Source organism: Myotis myotis, unplaced genomic scaffold (genome assembly GCF_014108235.1).
Source record: "Myotis myotis isolate mMyoMyo1 unplaced genomic scaffold, mMyoMyo1.p scaffold_m19_p_24, whole genome shotgun sequence".
In the NCBI taxonomy this organism is placed as follows: Eukaryota; Metazoa; Chordata; class Mammalia; order Chiroptera; family Vespertilionidae; genus Myotis; species Myotis myotis.
This window is the reverse complement of record NW_023416329.1, coordinates 5479950-5499047: the sequence shown is the minus strand read 5'-3', so window position 1 is coordinate 5499047 and position 19098 is coordinate 5479950. Positions and strand designations below refer to the sequence as shown.

The 19098-nt window shown below is 43.6% G+C and overlaps 1 protein-coding gene across 6 annotated transcripts in view; it reads right to left on the bottom strand.

Annotated features, from left to right (window-relative positions):
* Nucleotides 1-1127: 1127 nt before the first annotated feature.
* The window catches only part of LOC118679325 (WASH complex subunit 2A-like), a 72153-nt gene continuing 54182 nt past the window's right edge, over nucleotides 1128-19098 (bottom strand). For 4 of the 6 annotated variants that reach the window (XM_036355922.1, XM_036355925.1, XM_036355927.1 and 1 more), the window contains 11 exons: nucleotides 18818-18920; nucleotides 13091-13246; nucleotides 11298-11477; nucleotides 9609-9737; nucleotides 9401-9481; nucleotides 8723-8845; nucleotides 7704-7766; nucleotides 7158-7370; nucleotides 4182-4799; nucleotides 3230-3407; nucleotides 1128-1468 (listed from right to left, as the gene is read on the bottom strand). In XM_036355922.1, coding sequence (XP_036211815.1) covers nucleotides 1332-1468; nucleotides 3230-3407; nucleotides 4182-4799; nucleotides 7158-7370; nucleotides 7704-7766; nucleotides 8723-8845; nucleotides 9401-9481; nucleotides 9609-9737; nucleotides 11298-11477; nucleotides 13091-13246; nucleotides 18818-18920 — 1981 coding nt within the window. In that variant the 3' untranslated portion in view covers nucleotides 1128-1331. The remainder of the gene's footprint in view (nucleotides 1469-3229; nucleotides 3408-4181; nucleotides 4800-7157; nucleotides 7371-7703; nucleotides 7767-8722; nucleotides 8846-9400; nucleotides 9482-9608; nucleotides 9738-11297; nucleotides 11478-13090; nucleotides 13247-18817; nucleotides 18921-19098) is intronic. The other 2 variants (XM_036355924.1, XM_036355926.1) reach the window with 1 other exon arrangement.

The following is a 19098-nucleotide window of genomic DNA, read 5'->3' as shown; positions in this document are numbered from 1 at the left end:
TTCTGAAAAAGGCAAGATAGACAATATCTTAGGCTTTGTTGGGCATCCAGCCTTTATCACAACTACAGTGGGGCCTTGACTTACGAGTGTCCTGACTAACGAGTTTTTTGAGGTACCAACTGTCTCTTGGCCGATTTTTTGCATTGAGTTGTCAGAGTAATTTGAATTAACGAGCTCCTTAATGAGCTCCTTAACGAGCTCGGTCTCGGAACGAATTAAACTCGTAAGTCAAGGCCCCACTGTACTCTGGCATTATAGATAGGATAAGAACTATTATATATATAAAAATATATGGCTAATATGCAAAGTGTCCCCTCAGGAGTTTGACTGCTCATTATGATGTGCACTGACCACCAGGGGGCAGCGCAGAGCGAAGGAAGGCCCCGGCTGGCAGCTGGAAGGAAGGACCCGGCCAGCAGCCAGAAGGCCCCCATCAGCCCTGATCACCGGCCAGACCTAAGGACCCTACCTGTGCATGAATTTCATGCACCGGGCCTCTAGTATGTAAATAAATGGGTATGGTTGTGTTTCAATAAAACTTTATTTTCAAAAACGTAAAGGGCCATAGTCTGTCAAACCTTCCCTTAGTGGACTTATAGAGATATTAAAGGAAACTTCTCTTCTATTGCAAAGATTCATGAAGTAAGTAATCTCTCATCCCCTTCCTCTACCATCTGCCCAGGCTCTGACTAAAATAGGGCTCCCATCCATGTATAAGAAAGACTCCTGGTCATCAGTCTGGCTTTTGCTTGCCACCTCTGGGATTCCTTGCCCACTCATGAAAGGCACAAATAGGTTTCTTCCCTAATATTGTGGCTACCAAAGCTAATTATCTATCTATCTATCTATCTATCTATCTATCTATCTATCTATCTATCTATATAAAAGCCTAAGTGACCAAATGACTGGTCACTATGACGCACACTGACCATCAGGGGGCAGATGCTCATCAGTGCACTCCCACAGCCAACCTCCCGCATCACGCCCCCGCCCCCCCGCTCCCCGCCGGCCAACCTCCTGCAGCCCCGATTGCCAGCCAGGCTGAGGGACCCCGCCCATGCATTAATTCGTGCACCAGGCCTCTGATATAAATACAGTTTTAAAAGAACAAACAAAACAAAAAAAAAAACCACTGTGAAACATTTATTTTTGTTTTGCAGTATTAAGCATGATTAAAACCAGTGCAGAAAAATACAAAGTGCATTTAGTAAGAGGTGAGTATACTGTTTCAGTATTTGCTTCTGATAATTCAGTTAAGACAAAAAATGCATAAGACAACGTTATTAACTCAAGGATGTAGCTGAAGAGTGAGATGGCATATTCTGTATGCTCTACTGGCCTCCAAAGGCATTCAAAGGATCGTCAAATATGTTGGCCACCTTCTGTTCGGATCTTGGTTCAGGTGCTGCCTGTGAAGAGCGACTTTTTGGTTTGGTTGTCTTAGCCTGGACGCCAGAGAAGATATCATCTTTAAAAAGAAAGAAAAAGAGTTGCTAAATAGGCAAAAAAAGAAGAAGAAAAGAAAGAGAGAAAAGAAAGGAAGGGGAGGAAGGGGAGGGAAGGGAAGGGAAGGGAGGGGGAGGGGGGAGGGGAGGGGAGGGGAGGGGAGGGGAGGGAGAGAGAGAGAGAGAGAGAGAGAGAGAGAGAGAGAGAGAGAGAGAGAGAGAAGAAAGAGAGAAAGAGAGAAAGAGAGAGAAGAAAAGAGAGAGAGAAGAAGAGAAAGAGAGAAAGAGAGAAAGAGAGAAAGAGAGAAGAGAAAGACGAAAGAAGAGAAAGAAAAAGGGAATGGGAGAGAGAAGAGAAGAAAAGAAGATGTTGGGAGGGAGAGAGAGAGACGAAAGAGAAAGAAAGAAAGAAAGAAAGAAAAGACAGAAAGAAAGAAAGAGAAAAAGAAAGAAGAGAAAAAGAAAGAACAGAAAGAAAAAGAAGAAAAGGAAAGAAGAGAAGAAAGAGAAAGAAAGAAGAAAGAAAGAAGAGAGAAAGAAAGGAGAGAAGAGAGAGAGAAAGAGAGAAAGAGAGAAAGAGAGAAAGAGAGAAAAGAAAGAAAAGAGAGAAGAAGAAAGAAAGAAAGAAAGAAAGAAAGAAAGAAAGAAAGAAAGACACAAACAAAAAAAGAAAACATCTACACAAACCACCAAAGACTCAAGTCTGGTAGCAGAATGGGTTACCAAAAAACACCACAATAGAGCCAAGCCTCTTAGATTCTGGTCGGCTACTAATTAAGTTTTATGATCACATACAAGTCACAGGTACTCTCTGAATACTATTTTTCAGCTATGAAGGTATATTCTTATTTTGAAAAAAAGTAAGTATTCACACCAATAACAATATCAGCATATCAGAAAGATTACAACCTAACTCTTAATAATGGCTACCTCTAGGTTTGTTTCCCACTGTTCACATTTTCTGACGAGAATTAATCTATTACAAGAGGTATGTATTACTTCTTTTGTAATATAAGTCTCTTCTGCACCCCATGGGATGGGAAGCAGGTGGAGATGGAGCTCACAGCTTGCTTGGGGAACAGACCCAGTCTGGCACTTCAGCACCAGCTTTCTACCAGTTAACTCCAAGGTTCCGACCTGGGAGAGAGAGGGGAAGGAGTAGGAAATGTATATCTGGCCTCAGCCCAAGTTCTATTACCAACACCAAGTCATTACATTTAGGGTTAGGAGGCATTTGGCTTGCCCATTAATAAAGTAGATGTTACAACATGGAGAGAAAATGAGCATATTTACAAACACAGATCTTTGACGAGATGTAAAGTCTGAGTTATAACCTGCTTTCCTATTTAGTCCTGTTTTCCTGAATTGCCCCTCTGGACACTGATGCTCTCTCTCTACCTAGAACTCTGACTCAACCAACTGCATCATGTCCAAGGAAGCAGCCTCTGTCAACTTTGCATGAGGCTGATAATTCTGATCCTCCTTTCATAGCATCAGTGTTCAGATTTGTCACAGGTAATTGGCAGGGGGCATAATAAGATAAAAGTTAAATTACACTTAAAGGTCAAATTCTGGGCTCCTTCAAATCTTTGATGTCCATGATACCCGAAAGCTATTTCACCATTTACCTATCCATCCTCAGCCTAATTCGGGATTACACAGCAAGCCAAAGGAAACCCATCAGGAACATTTTCCAGGAAAAGGCCAAGATAAAGGTAGCAGGAGAAATACCAAGTCACTGAATGGTAATAATCTCTATGTCATGTGTAGAAAACCCAACTTACCCATGTCATCATCAAATATAGACTTAGCTTCCACTTTCTTTTTGGACTTTTCTTTTGGTTTTACAGTTAGGTCAGCAAAGATATCAATGTTATCATCGAACAAGTTGGGTTCAAATGTCCTTTCCTTCTCTTTTGTTTTTTGTAAGGGTTTAATTGCTTCTGTAGCAAATATATCATCCTTGATAAGGTAAAAAACAAGCAAAAATAATATTAAATCAAAAACTTGTTACTAAAAACACTCATTTCAACAAGTTGCAGAAATGCAACCTGCCAGTGTTCTGGAACAACATGACCTGCCTCCTAGATTTCTGCCTGGCCCAGTCCTTCCTATTCTTCTGGTCTCAGCTTAATGCCAACTCCATAGAGAGGCCTTCTCTACCAGTCCTATCTGAAGGAGCGCTTCCCACCTATCCATCACTCTGCCCCACTACCCTAGGTTGTTCTCCATTTGACACTTAACATTATCTGTTGCCCTGTCCCAAACCCCCTCCCTGGGAGCTCTGAGAAGCAGAGCACAGGTCCTAGTTCACTGGTGTCTCCAGTACCCAGATGCTCAATGCACACCTGCCCCCAGAGTGCTACTGAGGGCCTCACAGTCTGTGCTCAGTCATCATCTAGGGCCGGCTTCCCCAAGAACCAGGTTCAACACTCAAACCGCAAATACTCCCTTGTATAGGCCACAGAGTGGCATGACAAGGAAGCTGGTTGATAAAAAACAAGATCTGTATCAATGGTTATGGCCAGCCAGCAATTACCAACTATATGAAACAAAACAAAAAACTTTCTGAGTAAGTTTCAGAGTTATTAATAAGGGAACCCAATTATAATCACTAAGCAAGTAGGTACTGGGTAGCAACAAACAAATCTTATGTCATCTATAGCTCAAATGAGACAACTGGTATTTTCCTTCATATAGAACCAGGCATGAAAACACACTGTTATATCCTATTACCTCAAAAATATCTTGTGCTTTTGAGACGGCAGCTTGCTGACCATTGGATTTTAACTCGTTCCTCTTGCCTTTCTGATCTGGAAAGAGACAGTCCTCACCTTCCAGGAGAGGGAAGGGACTTGCTTCCTTGGCTGGTTTTGGCTTAACAGGCTGAAAGAGGTCGTCATCACTACCAGCCTCAGCCGGAGCAGGACCCATGGGGCTCTTTGCCTTACTTCCCCCAAGCAGGTTGGCGGGGCTCTCTGCTGCCTTTGCCTTGGCTTTTCTTCTTTCCGCGGGCTGAGTTTCAGTGTCCTTGGAAAAGATATCTCCAGAATCAAAAAGGTCACCCCCCAGAGGCTGACCCAGAGATTTCCCAGAGGGGCTTCTGTCCACTCCAGGCACCAGACCACCTGTCCAAGTCAAAGTGGCCGCTGCCAAGACCTCCTCAGAGCCATCTTCTCCACCAGCTGCCCTGGGCTGTGGCTGATAGCCCGCCGGGGAAATGGCACCATCTGACAACTGTGCAATGGGTCCTCTGGGGACACTCATGTCCTCAGCCTCACTGGATTCCTGGGCAGCCAACCGTCGAGCTGCACGGGTCTGCGGCCTGCGCTTCCCTCTCACTTTGACCCGGCTCTGCAAGGACAAAAGACCACATGTTGATCTAGTGATAAAAGTGTCCAAAGCTAACACAGCAAGTAATCAGCAACTCTACCTCAATCAAGATATTATCTAAGACACAGAAGAGGTTATTTAAGATGTCCAGAAGTTTAATAGCTCCTAGTACTCCAAAACTAAGTCATTTTCATCCTTCACTACTCCCCATTTTTTAATCTTTTGAAGGCAATTTCTATTCAATTTCATACAAAAGGCTTCATCTGCCACTGGAACCCGAACAGAAATGTTGGTGTTCTGTGTCCCATAACCCTTCCTAGTCGCTACTCGGCCTGTGGATTTATTTCAAAACAAGAAAGAACAGGAGAAATTCTAGCACTGACCTTTATTAGAGACTAAACTAAAATCACACTACAAGAGCAGGGAGATATCAAACAACAAAGAGAGATACTATAAGGTGCTTTTTTCTTCAAATCAACAAAAAGTAAATTCAACTGGTAAATACTTTACATTAAAATGTAGCTTACCAGTTGGAGAAAGGTAAGTTTTACATGATCTCACTCATTTTTAGAATATAATGAACAACATAAACTGATGAATAAAAATAGATCCAAAGACATAGAAGCATCGAACAGACTGGTAAACCACAGAGGGAAGGCTAGGGAGAAGGGGGGTGGGCAAAGAGATCAACCAAAGAACTTGTATGCATGCATATAAGCATAACCAATGGACACAGACAATAGGGGGGTGAGAGTGGGCTGGGAGAGGTCAATGGGGGAAAAGGGAGATATATGTAATACTTTCAAAAATAAGAATTAAAAAAAAGAATGTGGCTTACAATCAATGATTCTCTCTCATCATTGATGTTTCTTTTTTCTTTTTTTTTAAATATATTTTATTGATTTTTTACAGAGAGGAAGGGAGAGGGATAGAGAGTTAGAAACATCAATGAGAGAGAAACATCGATCAGCTGCCTCCTGCACACCTCCTACTGGGGATGTGCCCGAAACCAAGGCACATGCCCTTGACCGGAATCGAACCTGGGACCCTTGAGTCTGCAGGCTGATGCCCTAGCTACTGAGCCAAACCGGTTAGGGCACATCATTGATGTTTCTATCTCTCTCTTCCTTACTCTCTGAAATCAATAAAAAATATATATATTTTTAAAAAGTGGCTTAAAGAGATTAACCAAAGAACTTGTATGCATATATGAATAATCTATTGGACACAGACAACAGGGTGGTGGGGGCCTGGGGTGAGGGGCAGGCTATAGGGTGTCAATGGGAGAAAAAAGGGGACATATGTAATACTTTGAACAATCAAGATTTTTTTTAAAAAGTGGCTTAGAAATCAGAACTCTTAATATAACCTCAAAATATGAATCAGTTATTATAATAATGTGATATTTCCCAAAATATACAATCAACTCATTTTGAGAATGTATAAGCTACTCTGGGCAAAGTAAGTACTTGACTGTGTTTGCCTATTTCAAGGAAATTAACAAATAATTTGAAGAAGTCGCCATTTAAACTTAACCAAAATGAAAGCTAAAAAACATAACAAAAGGAAGTTTTATTTTTCACAAGGAAAACCAGTTTGGAAACACCTGAAATGAATGTATCTGCCAGGGTTTCCAGGTCCTGTCACTTACTCAGAGATCAGCTATGGCCTTCTAGAGAAGGAAGAAGACTAGATAGAAAAAAAGAGAACCAACTCAAATGAAAGCAAAACCTGAGTTCACAATCCACCCAGCATAAGCTCGCAGTCCTGTGGAAGGGTGTGGCGGGCCCGTACTAGCTGGGGATCTCTGAGGAGGGAGGTTGGGCCACAAGGCAGGAGGGAAACATCACAAAAGCAGTCAAGTCTGAGCAGAGCTGTCAGTGAGGGTGCAGCCCCAGCTGATGGCAGCTGGGAGGGGAGTAGGGGGGAGTGTGTTCAGAGAACGGTGCCTGGAGTGACTGGAGTTTAGGCAGGCAGTGTGGGGTGAGTGGTGGGGAAACTGGAAGCTCCAGTTAGCACAGACTGGAAAAGGTTTACTACCCATCTAAGGGGCTCTAATGTCCTCCTTTGGGCAGCGAGAGCCAGCAGAGGGACACAGTCTGCTCCGTGCTTAGACCTCCAGTAGCAATGCAAGAAAGGTGGGAGGTAGCGGATTTCGGTGTGGCTACTGAGAAGAATGTAAATGTAACAAATGTGGGCAGTAGAAAAGTAGATGCAGAATTAGGGAGGTGGAAGGAGGACAGAGGCTGAAGGAAGGATGAGGTGACTCTTCCAAATGGAAAATTGGCCTATTGTGTGTAACTGATGAACTAGAAACAAACCATACAAGTTGTTTGGCTAAGAAAAAAGCAAGCAAGCAAGCGCAGGCAGCTTCATCACCTTGTTTGCACTGTGTAAGGTGTCGGCCTGAGCTGGAACATCAAAACTCACGCCGGCCTCCCCACTCCCAGGAAGAGTGGGTATAGTTTCCAGACTCTGGATTCTCCCAGGTTCAGACGAAGGAAAAGCCAATTCTGGCAAAGCAGAATGCGTTCCAGAGATCTGGGGAGCCGCTGCAGGCAGCAGTGCTGCTGGGTTAATCGCTAAATTTGCCTAAAGAAGAAAAATAAAACTTACTCGTACATTTTCTTAAACACAGCAGTCCATTACTATAACTGTGACACATGGCGAGAGACTGAAGTGTACATAACAAATAATACGAGAGGAGAAATGCAAGTCCCTCATCAAGTCTTAGGACTAAACAGAACGTTATACACCTGTGCCCACCACTGGCCCAAAGAAAAGCTGTTACAGACGCAGTGCACAAAAGCAATGACTGGAGGGGGGGAGAGAGAACACCTGCAGCCGCTGACAAAAGTAAAAAACCAAGCAAGTGTACAGACGCCACAGGGTGGGCGATGAGGATTCCAGACATGTTATAATTACTTGTATTTTCCCGATCCGTGGGGATGGCTCTTTGGTTTTAAATGGAGCTGGACCTGGTGAGTCCTGTGTGAAATTACAGTCAGTTAAAAATCCATTGGGGAAATAGAAAGAATAGTGTCTCTTGGATTACATTTATGCCTGTAAAGAAATCTGCGCTGGAGCTGAGCTATCACTCTCTGTAACTCTCCAACGGGAAGGGCATTCCGATCTCTCCTGGGGCCTCACAACATTTCACTAGCATTACTTCCGTTATACCCCATCATCCGTTGAAAGTGACAGGCTGTCAGACTACATGGAGTGAAGGGAGACAGATCATGAATAAGGTGCATGAGAACTGTAGTGAGCCAGAGCATCCAAACCTGACCAGTTGGCAAAATTACATGCTAGTTATCCCACACAAATACGACCAAGCACACAGAAATTCACCCACAGCCTGATGCACTGCTTCTAGGAGCAAAAGAGGCTGAGACCTGGGAGGAGGCACTGGAGATGTGCTAGTCCTTGTTTCACAGCTCAGCATGCTGAGGCCTCAGTAGACACCCAGGGACAACAGTGAGCCAGAAGCAGAACTCCCGTCCAGTCCTGGCCTCTTCTCAGGAGGCCCCCCATAGGGAAGATGGCTGAGGACAGAGACCTCACAGGAGGTAACATGAGGGGCAACCAAGAAACTGGATGCAACATATACTTAATTCAAATGTAATTCTACTCCAAGGTACCCCAAAGGGAGAAATGGGGGTCCTAGTGGGAAAAGATTCTTCACCCCACCTTAACTCTATCTTAGACTAGAATTTGGAGGTATTACAAAAATAACAATGATAAGTATGGATTCATGGACTGGACTATGGGATGAAAAGAGAGATGAGCAAGGATGAAAAAATACAATAAAGAAAGAGAAGTGGCCTTAGGTGCTATTTCCCCCTAATTAAGAGCACTCGGCACCCCCTGGCTCAGTAGGATGAAGTTCATCTGGACTGGGATGCAAACAAGAGCTCAAAGTCCTTAAAGCGATCAGTTCTAACCTGAGCGGTTTCCGGTTTCCATAGCCTTTTTTCTTTGATACCTTGAGTGGATTCAGGATGTTTCTGGTTCTTGAAAGAGCCAACAGAGTGATCTTTTTTCACTACCCTCTTCTTTTCTGATACCTTCAAACGAAAAAGAATACTAGAGGTCTGCCAAGCAGTTTAGTCATTTGAAAGAAAAGTCATAATGCAATAGAAGAATCTTGGTTCTGAGTTTTAAGGTCATTTCTCAAATGAAAGCTGAACTAACTCAAAGGCAGCATTTCAGAAATAGCATTTTAAAGACTGACTTTCTCAGGAGTGTTCTCTGTAATAAAAAGAAAAGAGTACTTACAATATCTACTGGGACAGGGGCAAATGACACATATAGGCTAACCCTCAGATTTAAAGATTTGCACCTGAAAAGCATGACTATTTAGTAACTGCATTGTAACCTTTCAACAAACTTAAAAATCAAACAAATTTGTAATAAAAGAGCCTGAGTTAGTTAATGTTTTCATGTTAGCTAGGGAACAGGAGATGGGGACAACACCAACATTCTCAGCACATTATTTGCCAATCATTTATTATGAAGACCCACAATTCTCTGGGTATTTTCTTAATCCTGTAACTAGACATTAATTTCTTTTCCCAGAAGCCTTCCCACACACCCCAGTATTGAGAACAAAAGGCTGGTACCAAAGGCTGGGACTTGGCAGAACTGAAAAGGTCATCATCTTCATCATCCCCAAAGAGGCTTCCAACACTTGGCTCTAACAACTAGAACAGACAAAACTCAAATTCAATATCCAAACCAAAACAACTTACAAAGAGAGCTAGGTGAGTTGCTGAGATAGTACCTAATACAATACCACAGCCATGCTGTGGAGAACCATTTGGCACTGACCCTGGTATTTTTGGTGCCGGAGAAAAGATCAACATCAGGGTCATTGTCCTTCTGGAGCTTGTGACTGAAAAGGAGCTCTTCATCCTGGAAGACACCTGTGCTCTTTGGGTGGGCATCAGGGTCGGGACTCTGGGGAGAGAGGGGAGAGGGTGTGTGTTCAGGTTTCTAAGGATTTCTCTCAATGAAATCGCACACAACTACAAAAATGGAACAACAAAGATACCTCCTGTGGCTTTGTTTACAAAAGCTAACGGCTGAACACAGCCTAAGTGTCAAACAGAAAGGGAATGACAATTCACATAATGGAATACTATGCAGCTACCACAAATAGTTGAGAATACATAAATACAGATAACAGATACTTAATCTGGAAAGATCCTCTTTCAACTTTTGTGTAGTATCTGAACTTTTTACTTATGTCCTGGCACAGGTATAACCAGCCAACCTTCCCCTATTCCCATCCACCTCCTACTCCACCATCTTCAGATTCCAAACCAGTTCTTTTTGTTTGCTAGGATGTCTGACACTGAAAGTTACTATGTACATTACTTGGTTTGACATTATAATGCCCCAGATTCTAAAATCCTCCCCTATTTTGTTAGTATCACATCCACAAATTAAAACAAAAAAACTCACTCTTGACAAAATGGGTCACATTAAAAATTAACTAATAAGCCCTGGCCGGTTTGATCAGTGGTTAGAGCATCAGCCTACAGACTAAAGGGTCCGGATTCAATTCCAGGTCAAGGGCATATACCTGGGTTGCAGACCAGACCCTGGCCCAGGTCAGGGCATGTGCAGGAGGCAACCAATCAATGTGTCTCTCTCACATCGGTTTTCTCTCTCTTCATCCTCCCTCCCTTCCACTCTCTCTAAAAATCAATGGAAACAAAAGAAATACCCGTGGGTGAGGATTAACGCCCCCAAAAGTTTTTGTTTAAAGTTAATTAATTATTATTGACTAGAGGCCTGATGCACGAAATTCATGCAAGAGTAGGCCTTCCTTTCCCCAGTTGCTGGCACTGGCTTCCCTCTGGCACCTAGGACCCAGGCTTCCCTCCAGCACCTGAGACCAGGGCTTCCCTCCGGCCACCGGCAGGTACCCAGGACCCCGGGCTTCCCTCTCAGCCCTGGCTTCGTCTGGAAGGTTGTCCAGAAAGACTCTGATCTAATTAGCATATTACTGATTATACACAAAAACCAGTGTAACATAGAAATTAAGGCTACAATTTCCATAACTTAAAAAAAAATCACAGTCCAAAGTCAGCCACAATAAGAGACTAGAAGAAATATAGTGCCCTACCCTGCTTGGTTCAGTGGATAGAGCATTGGCCCACAGATTGAAGGGTCCCAGGTTCGATTCCAGTCAAGGGCAGGTACCTTGGTTGCAGGTTTCATCCCGGCCCTCGTCTGGGCCTGTGTGGGAGGCAACCAACCGATGTGTCTCTCTCACATCCATGTTTCTCTCTCTCCTTCCCTTCCACTCTCTCTAAAAATCAATGGAAAAATATCCTCAGGTAAGGATTAACAAAAATCAATAAAATCTTTTTAAAAATATATAGCAAAGTACTGGTGGGGATGTGGAGAAACTGGAACCCTCAATTCTTCAGCAACTCACACGACAGGCCTGATACCATGAAATAAGATTCTTCTATCTTTCTAAAGCCTTGAGCCTTTGCTGCTGCTCACCTTCCCGATGTCTTTCTTTAGAGACAGGGTGCTGCACTGATCTTCTGTTTTATCCTCTTCCTCATCAAACAGGCTAAGAACAGTTTGGGTTCTACTTTTGGTTCCTTTGTCCCGAGAAGATGAAGAAAATAAATCAGAATGCTTGGCTGCTTCCTGAGTAGATACAGTCAAAGGCCCTTCCTGAAAAATGGAAATAAGGAAAAATATAAGTAAGACCTGGAAATGCAAATTCTATTCTGGGGCCTTCCAAGCTCCTCACTAATCCAGTAATGGCCACATGTTTCAGGGCACTGCAGCTCTACTCCCAGGTAATAAAACACTGAGGCCAATTCTCTAGCGGCTGCTCCAATGAAGAGTCTTGTGCAGATAATTTATAGCCAAAGATAATTTTTTCAATCATTTTAAAACCCAAGTTCCTCATTCCCACCAAGAGATATATGCCAGTTATTACCCTGATCCACTTAGGTTGCTCAAGAGCTATAAATAACTTCTAAGTCACAGAGATAACACAAATACCAGTCATTAGGAGTATTTCCTAATATTTACCTAACACACAAGTCTCAAGGAGAAACCTAATTGACAAAATTAGACATTTAAATTATAGAAGACTCACATTATATGCAATTAGAAGAATCTCTAAAATAATGCTAAAATCAAGCATTTATTCTATTCATTCAACAAGTACCACATTTTAGGTAAGTTTCCACTGACCGTAAGAACCATTATTACTGTATGAACCGCCAAGAAAGAAAAACTCCCAATTAAACATGCCTTTTACTGTGTGGTGCATCCTAGTTTCAGAGTGGTTCAACTGTGAAAGATTATGCTTCTTTGAAGAAATGCGTAATTACTATGTGCGAGGTAATATGCTCAGTACTGCAGATACAATGGTGAACAAAACAAACCTGGCCCCAATACTCAAGGAGTTCATATGTAAGCAAGGGAGACAGCAGTACACAGCAGTCAGAGCTGAAGTGTGGAAAGGGCTGTGACTAGAGTAACTCAGGGGTTACGGGAACACAGAGAGGCCCACACTGAAAGCAAAGGAAGAGAATGTTAACCGATGACTCGGGTTCTGCTGAAGCCCCAAGAAGCCCCCAGAGGAAAGTGCACGTGACCTTCTTCACACAGGCCCTGGAAGGGAGACTGAAGCTAAGAGTTGAACACACAGAGGATAGAAAGTTAGAAAAAGGAAAAGGCATACAGAGACTGGTGGTAATCGCAGATTTCCAGCTAGCCAGCAGCCTTATCCATAGGCCTCTCCTGCAGGAAATGATAGATCATCCAGAAAAAGGAAGCTCATGTTTTAGAAGAAAAACAAATTTCACTTTAATTCACAGCCAACATCAACTAAATGGAAAAAAAAGAATACACTCAAATCTTCTTAAGACAGTCATTTGAAGTACAGGTGGGGACTGGAAGGGAACCGGGGATAACAGAAAAGAGAACAAGTCAGAGAGAGCAGACATGCAGAGAGAAGGCCAGCATGAAAACCAGGACATGGAAGACCACCCTGGAGGGAGAAAGGCAAAGTGACCACGGGCACGTCCTGTGCGCATGTGTGCCTGGAAGCATCCGGAAGCCGAGCAACACTGAAGGGCTCCTGAAGGCTGGGACCAGAGATTTTCTGCTTTATACTTTCCAGTGTTTTCAAACTTTTGAGCAATGAGCCATTTATTTTCTGTAGTAGGAAAATGTAAAGGTGTGTGTGTATGTGTGTGCGCGCGCGCACATGTGTGAGTATTACAAGAACAAAAGACAAACGTGTTGAATATACAAGAAAAAAACTCCACCTTTTCTGACTCCTCAACCACTTGAGTGCTCCCAAATTCTGACACCTCTTTGGCACTCTCAACCTTCTTGTCCACAGGCTTCTCTCCAAGTTGTACCTCCTTCTCTTCTTCATCGCTGAACAGCAAAGGTGGTGCCTCAGTGACAGTCTCTTTTTTCTACCAAAAGATGAGCAAATGACATCCTCATGAAAAACAATACCAACAGAAACACCTGGAAATGGAGTAGAGCTACCATCCCAGAGGGGCTGCCTTGCATATCTTACTCCTCATAGAAGGGGAGGGGGTGGGGCAGGGGCAACTGGGCAAAACGACCTTTGGATGGGCCTACAGCAGCAGGGAATCCCAAACAACTATTTGCAAAAATAACAAGAAAGCAGAGATTACAACTAGGACTGAAATCTAAAAAACAGTCTTTAGAATTAGCATCGCTATCTGAGCTTATTGGCACCTACATAAATTCTTTCCTTAGCTTATTACCACCATAGAAACTCCTTCCTTCTGTAACTGTTCCCCTTCCCTTTCTCATAAATACCCCATTGCCTTGCTCCTAATCAAAATATCAGAATGCCATTTGGGTTTCTGCCTGAATCAGTAGTACTTCCTGAACAGTTATTACTTTGGATGGCAAATAAATGCTTGTTGCCTCTCACTTTCGCCTTTTATTTTTAGGTTAACACTCAAAAACAAAAAAAGTGTGCAATCACTGCAATGTATAGAACAAGCTGAAACCACAGCCCTCTAAGGAGTTGGCTAATGAGAGACAGCAAGACAGGCTACCCCGGGCCCAGCTGCAGGAAGCCAGAACCCCGTCAATTGCCCCAATGCTTTCCCTTTTCCTTACAGCCAATTGGCAACTAGCCTGAAGGGCACTGCTGCTCCAAGTTTACTTGGTAGGCTTCAACTGTGTTCCCTTTGCTCACACATGCACCTAACAAGAAAGACTGTCCTTTCCATAACCCTCCCTCATTTAAATGCTAAAAAACACACCCCTCAGTGGAGATTTAATAGGGTAATGAGACATGCAAATCATGAAGAAGCATGTAGGTCCACTGCTCAGGTGCCAGAGAGTCCCTGCCTCCACATACTCAGACATGATGCTCCGACATCATCTTTCCTGCTTCCACTTCTTTAAAACGGCTCCGTGGGCTTGAACCGGGCCCTGTTGGGCAGCAGCAGCACTTCCTTTCTCCCCCTGGGTGCTGTTTCCCTAGAGCGCTGGAGCTCTGTAACAAACCTCTCTCCTGCCCTAACCGGTCTGGCTTAGTGGATAGAGCGTCGGCCTGCGGACTGAATGGTCCCAGGTTCGATTCCAGGCAAGGGCATGTACCCTGGTTGCGGGCACATCCCCAGTAGGGGGTGTGCAGGAGGCAGCTGGTCAATGTTTCTCTCTCTATCCCTCTCCCTTCCTCTCTGTAAAAAATCAATAAAATATTTTTTAAAAAAATAAATAAATAAACCTCTCTCCTGAGGAGTATTTTTGCGGTGAACTCCTGCGATTTCTATCTCAAGAGTTCCAATGAACCCTGGACAGGACAGTGAAGGGGGCACATGCAGAGAGAAGAAATAAACACCACTCCCCCAGGCTTGCAGACACAGCACCTCAGAGTTTCTGCTACCACATCATCTGGACCTGTCTCCTTGTGCCTCGACTCCACAGGTCCTGCAATCGCTTCCTGGTAGAGCCTTACCTCTGCCACTAAGACAATTTACTAGTCTCCTTTCTGCCTCCCTCCTCTTCAGCTGTATAACACCTTCCAGAGCTGTCATGCTAAACTAAAACACCGGATTATTTCACCTCCTACCCCAGACGTGTATCATTTGCATTAAGCAAATGCTAAATATGACAATGAACTGACACTCATTATATCCCTTTACTCATCTGCACCCATCAGTCTCACCTTTCCTTAAACCTGTTGTAAACTTTCACATCCCACGCCTGCTCCTCACAGTTTATCGTGGCAAATCCTCATCTTTCAAAGTTTCCTGTTCTCATCAGTAAGTATCAACTGCTTCATAGACAAGAATATAGCCCAGCCAGAATGGCTCAATTGTTGAGCATCAACCTATGAACCAGACGGTCATCATTCGATTCCCGATCAGGGCACATGCCCAGGTTGCATCCTCTATAGCCAGTGAGGGGGGCATTCAGGGGGCAGCCGATCAACGGTTCTCTCTCATCACTGATGTTTCTATCTCTCTCTCTTCCTCTCCTTTCCTCCCTGAAATCAATAAAAATACATATTTTAAAAATATATGTATACACACACACACACACACACACACACACACACACACATATTACTTATATCTCTACCTAGCCTTTGCTTTCTTCTTAATTTACATTAATAGCTATCACACGTCTGTTTGTCCATTTACTTGAAAGAATCATACAGTGTAATTTCAATCACAGTGTTTTACATCAGGCGGGGGCTCTACACAAGTCCGCAAGCCTCTGCCCTGCCTCTCACCTGTCCATTCCCTGGAGGCAGGAACTTCAGAGATCAGGAAACTGAGGTTATGTGACTTAACTAGAGAGATCAGTATTCTCAGGGCAAGTCACATCAGAAAATTTTGAGAAAAAACTGTAACATATCACACCACGAGACTAGATGGAATGAGGTGGTGAGCTTTGAAGCAGTATCTAAACGAAGTTAGAAAGACAGATTTGGAAACTACAGAAGAACATTACTAAGATAAGCAAAATTATGAATCAAGTAGGAATAACAGGGTAAGAAGATTCTTAATTTTTGTTAGGAAGAGATTCTTAAAATGCATAATCGTTTGAACTTGAATAAAAAACTGGAAACCCACAAGAGTTTCAGAAGAGATAAGGCAAAACTGAAATAATTTTTTAAAATTTTGTGGATATGGATTCACTGAAAACTACATATAACTTTGATGCAAGTTAATGAGGGTAAAAAATGAGAATTATGGTGAAACATATTCTCCTTTCATATAACAATGAACCTTAAACCAAGGAAAATGCTACCCAAACTACTGGGTGGTGTTTTTTTAAATATATTTTAACTACAGGCCTGGTGCACGAATTCGTGCATGGGTGGGGTCTCTTGCCCAGTCCCTAATCGGGGCCAACGGGGACTAGCCAGCCGGGGAGGTATGGCTGGAGATTGGCCGGCGGGCCAGGGAGGGACCGTGGGAGGGCTCCAGGGCGTATCTGGCCCTCTCGCCCAGTTCTGATGCACAGGACCACAGCAGCAAGCTATCGGAGCACCTGCCCCCTAGTGGTCAGTGCGCATCATAGCGACTGGTTGAGCAGTTAATCAATAGGTCAACCGATTGGTCGAACACTTAACCTATCATGCTTTTATTATACAGGATGATTTCAGAGAGGAAGAGAGAGATAGAAACATCAATGATGAAAAAGAATCACTGATTGGCTGCCTCCTGCACACCCCCCACTGGGGATTGAGCCTACAACCTAGGCATGTTCCCTTGACCAGGAATCAAACCATGACCTTCTGGTTCATAGGTCAATGCTCAACCACTGAGCAACACCAGCTGGGCAAATCTATTGGTTTTAAACCTGCCTAAAGATAAGCTGATGATCTTTGTTATAGGTTAATTTTCTTGATAGGTTTATAAGTCAGTCACATTTACCTTACTTTAAAATATTCTAAGATTTCTAAACAAAAGTATCTTTTATATATTGTGTCTAAAGGTGATTATATTTCATAAATGGTAAAAGTCATGCAGATTGTTCAGCTACTTACAATGTGTATCTTGACCTGTGTTTTATTTAATAATCCTAATGCTACTGGTTTTACAGTTTTACATTTCCAGAACCTTCAATATTCATTAGATTATTGCTCATTTATCTGAGGTAGAAATTACTATTTATAATTTACAAAGAAAAACCACTCAGATACTCCTGACTCTTTTAACCATGGAGCCACTAGATGTCCTACTGAGGGAGCTGCAAGTACAGGTGATTTGAGGAAAGGGTTGTGAGCACCTCGAAGCACTGCAGAGCCTACACCAGGAAAACAGCATGCTCCCCAATGCTGAACACTTCTGGCAAAGCTGTGCAACCTCACGCAATGAGAATGTGCCCTGTCCCTCCTTCACTGCAGCCCTGAGGAGGAGCGATGCACCTGGGCAGGCGCAGGTGTCAGGGATGTGGTCGCCCATCGCTGTGGTGGGAGGGGGAGGAGCTGCCATTTGGATTCTGTGGCTGCTCCCACACGGAAGGAGTGCCAGGGGGTCATCTCTTCCTCCCGGTCTTGCATGTCTTTCTGCCTCTAACACATGCCAAACTGGAGTGCTCTGAGGTTGGGGCTGAAGGCCCTCCTGGCAGGTGGCGAGTTGGTCTGATTCCTGACCGTTTAAGCTAACCCAGCTAGGTAAAGGTGTTCTGCATGGGGTCCAGCTGAAGAAGTTCTAAGAGCTCCTTTGGGACTGGTGGCAATGGCCAGGTGGCTAAGCACTGTTGGCCTCACTTTGTTCTAGGTGCACATACTCACTAAGGGAATGTGTGGGAGAGAGATGAATGACAGGCCAAAACAGGACTCCAGTGTGGCTAGGTTCCCTGAACACACATCATAATGCCACCTTCCTCACTGTTTCATACTCCTGACATAACTAATATCAAGATTGGCTAAATGGCCTAGTTGTTTTGGCTCAGTGGATAGAGCGTTGGCCTGTGGATTGAAGGGTCCCGGGTTCGATTCCAGTCAAGGACACACGTCCGGGTTGTGGGCTCCATCCCAGTATGGGGCATGCAGGAGGCAGCCGATCAATGATTCTCTCTCATTGTTGATGTTTCAATCTCTCTCTCCCTCTCCCTTCCTCTCTGAAGTCAATAAAAATATACTAAAAAAAAAAAAAAAAAAAAAAAAGATTGGCTAAATGTTTTACCTTAGGTGACTGGGGTAATGATGCTACTTAAATGTAATCACTGGAAGGGTAAGTCCACCATGAGCCACTGACTGGCAATTTTTTTTTTAATCACACACACTTTAAAAAAAATTTTTTTGAACTATAGTATTAAACACTTAACATAAAATTTACCACTTCTAAGTATCATTCAACAGCGTTAAAAATAAGCATATTGTTATGCAAGCAATCCTCAAATTTTTTTCATCTTGCAAAACTGAACTGTGTACCCATTAAACAACTCCCCACTTCTGTTATCCTATAGCCCCTGGCGACCACCATTCCACTTCCTGTTCCATGGTCCAGGCACCCCGTGTAAGTGGAATTATATAGCACTTGTCTTTTGTGACTGGCTTATTTCACTCAGTATAATGCCCTCAAGGTCATACATGTTGTAGCATGTCAGAATTTCCATCCTTCTTCAAGACTGGCTATTGCTATAAACCAGGACCAGAGTGTTAGCACTTAAAATACGCCCCTAAAAGAGAGAACTCATGTGTTAACTACCCTGGTCTAAGGTAGAACTCCATGCAGCTGGCGCTATACCTGGCACTCCCTCCAAACCAGAGCAGTGCCCTCCCTCCCCACTTTAAACGCTGAGACCTACACTGACACCGCGTGGGCTGCTGCCACAAGGAGTCCTTCTCTCCAGGCTTTGCATGTGCACCTCCTCTGAATACACCACTAAGCGGAGACCTCTTTCTAAAATTCCACAAATGGGTCTCCATTAGACTCAGCCTCCAGGTCAGCTTTCAGGAACTGATTCAGGGAAGTATCACTACTTATGTAACATCACTTCGAGGATATTTCCCGAGCCTAAGAGACTAAGAATACCGATGTTGCAGGAGGAATGGCTGTGGGAGGAGAGCCAAACAGGGAGCTTCCACTATCAGCGTCGTCTTCAAAGAGGAGAGATGCTCTCTGGGTCTTCTTTTGGCTACAAAAGCAAACAAAAAGGCAAATGTGACGTTTTAAGAAATGCAGTATCCTTTCTGAGGCACACCTATAGAAACCCACCTACACTAAAACATCTGAGCCAGCTGTTGAGTTTACACAGCTGAAAACAAACAAGAAAAGCCATTGAAGGAGGTGCAGTTTGTACAAGGTCCAGGGCC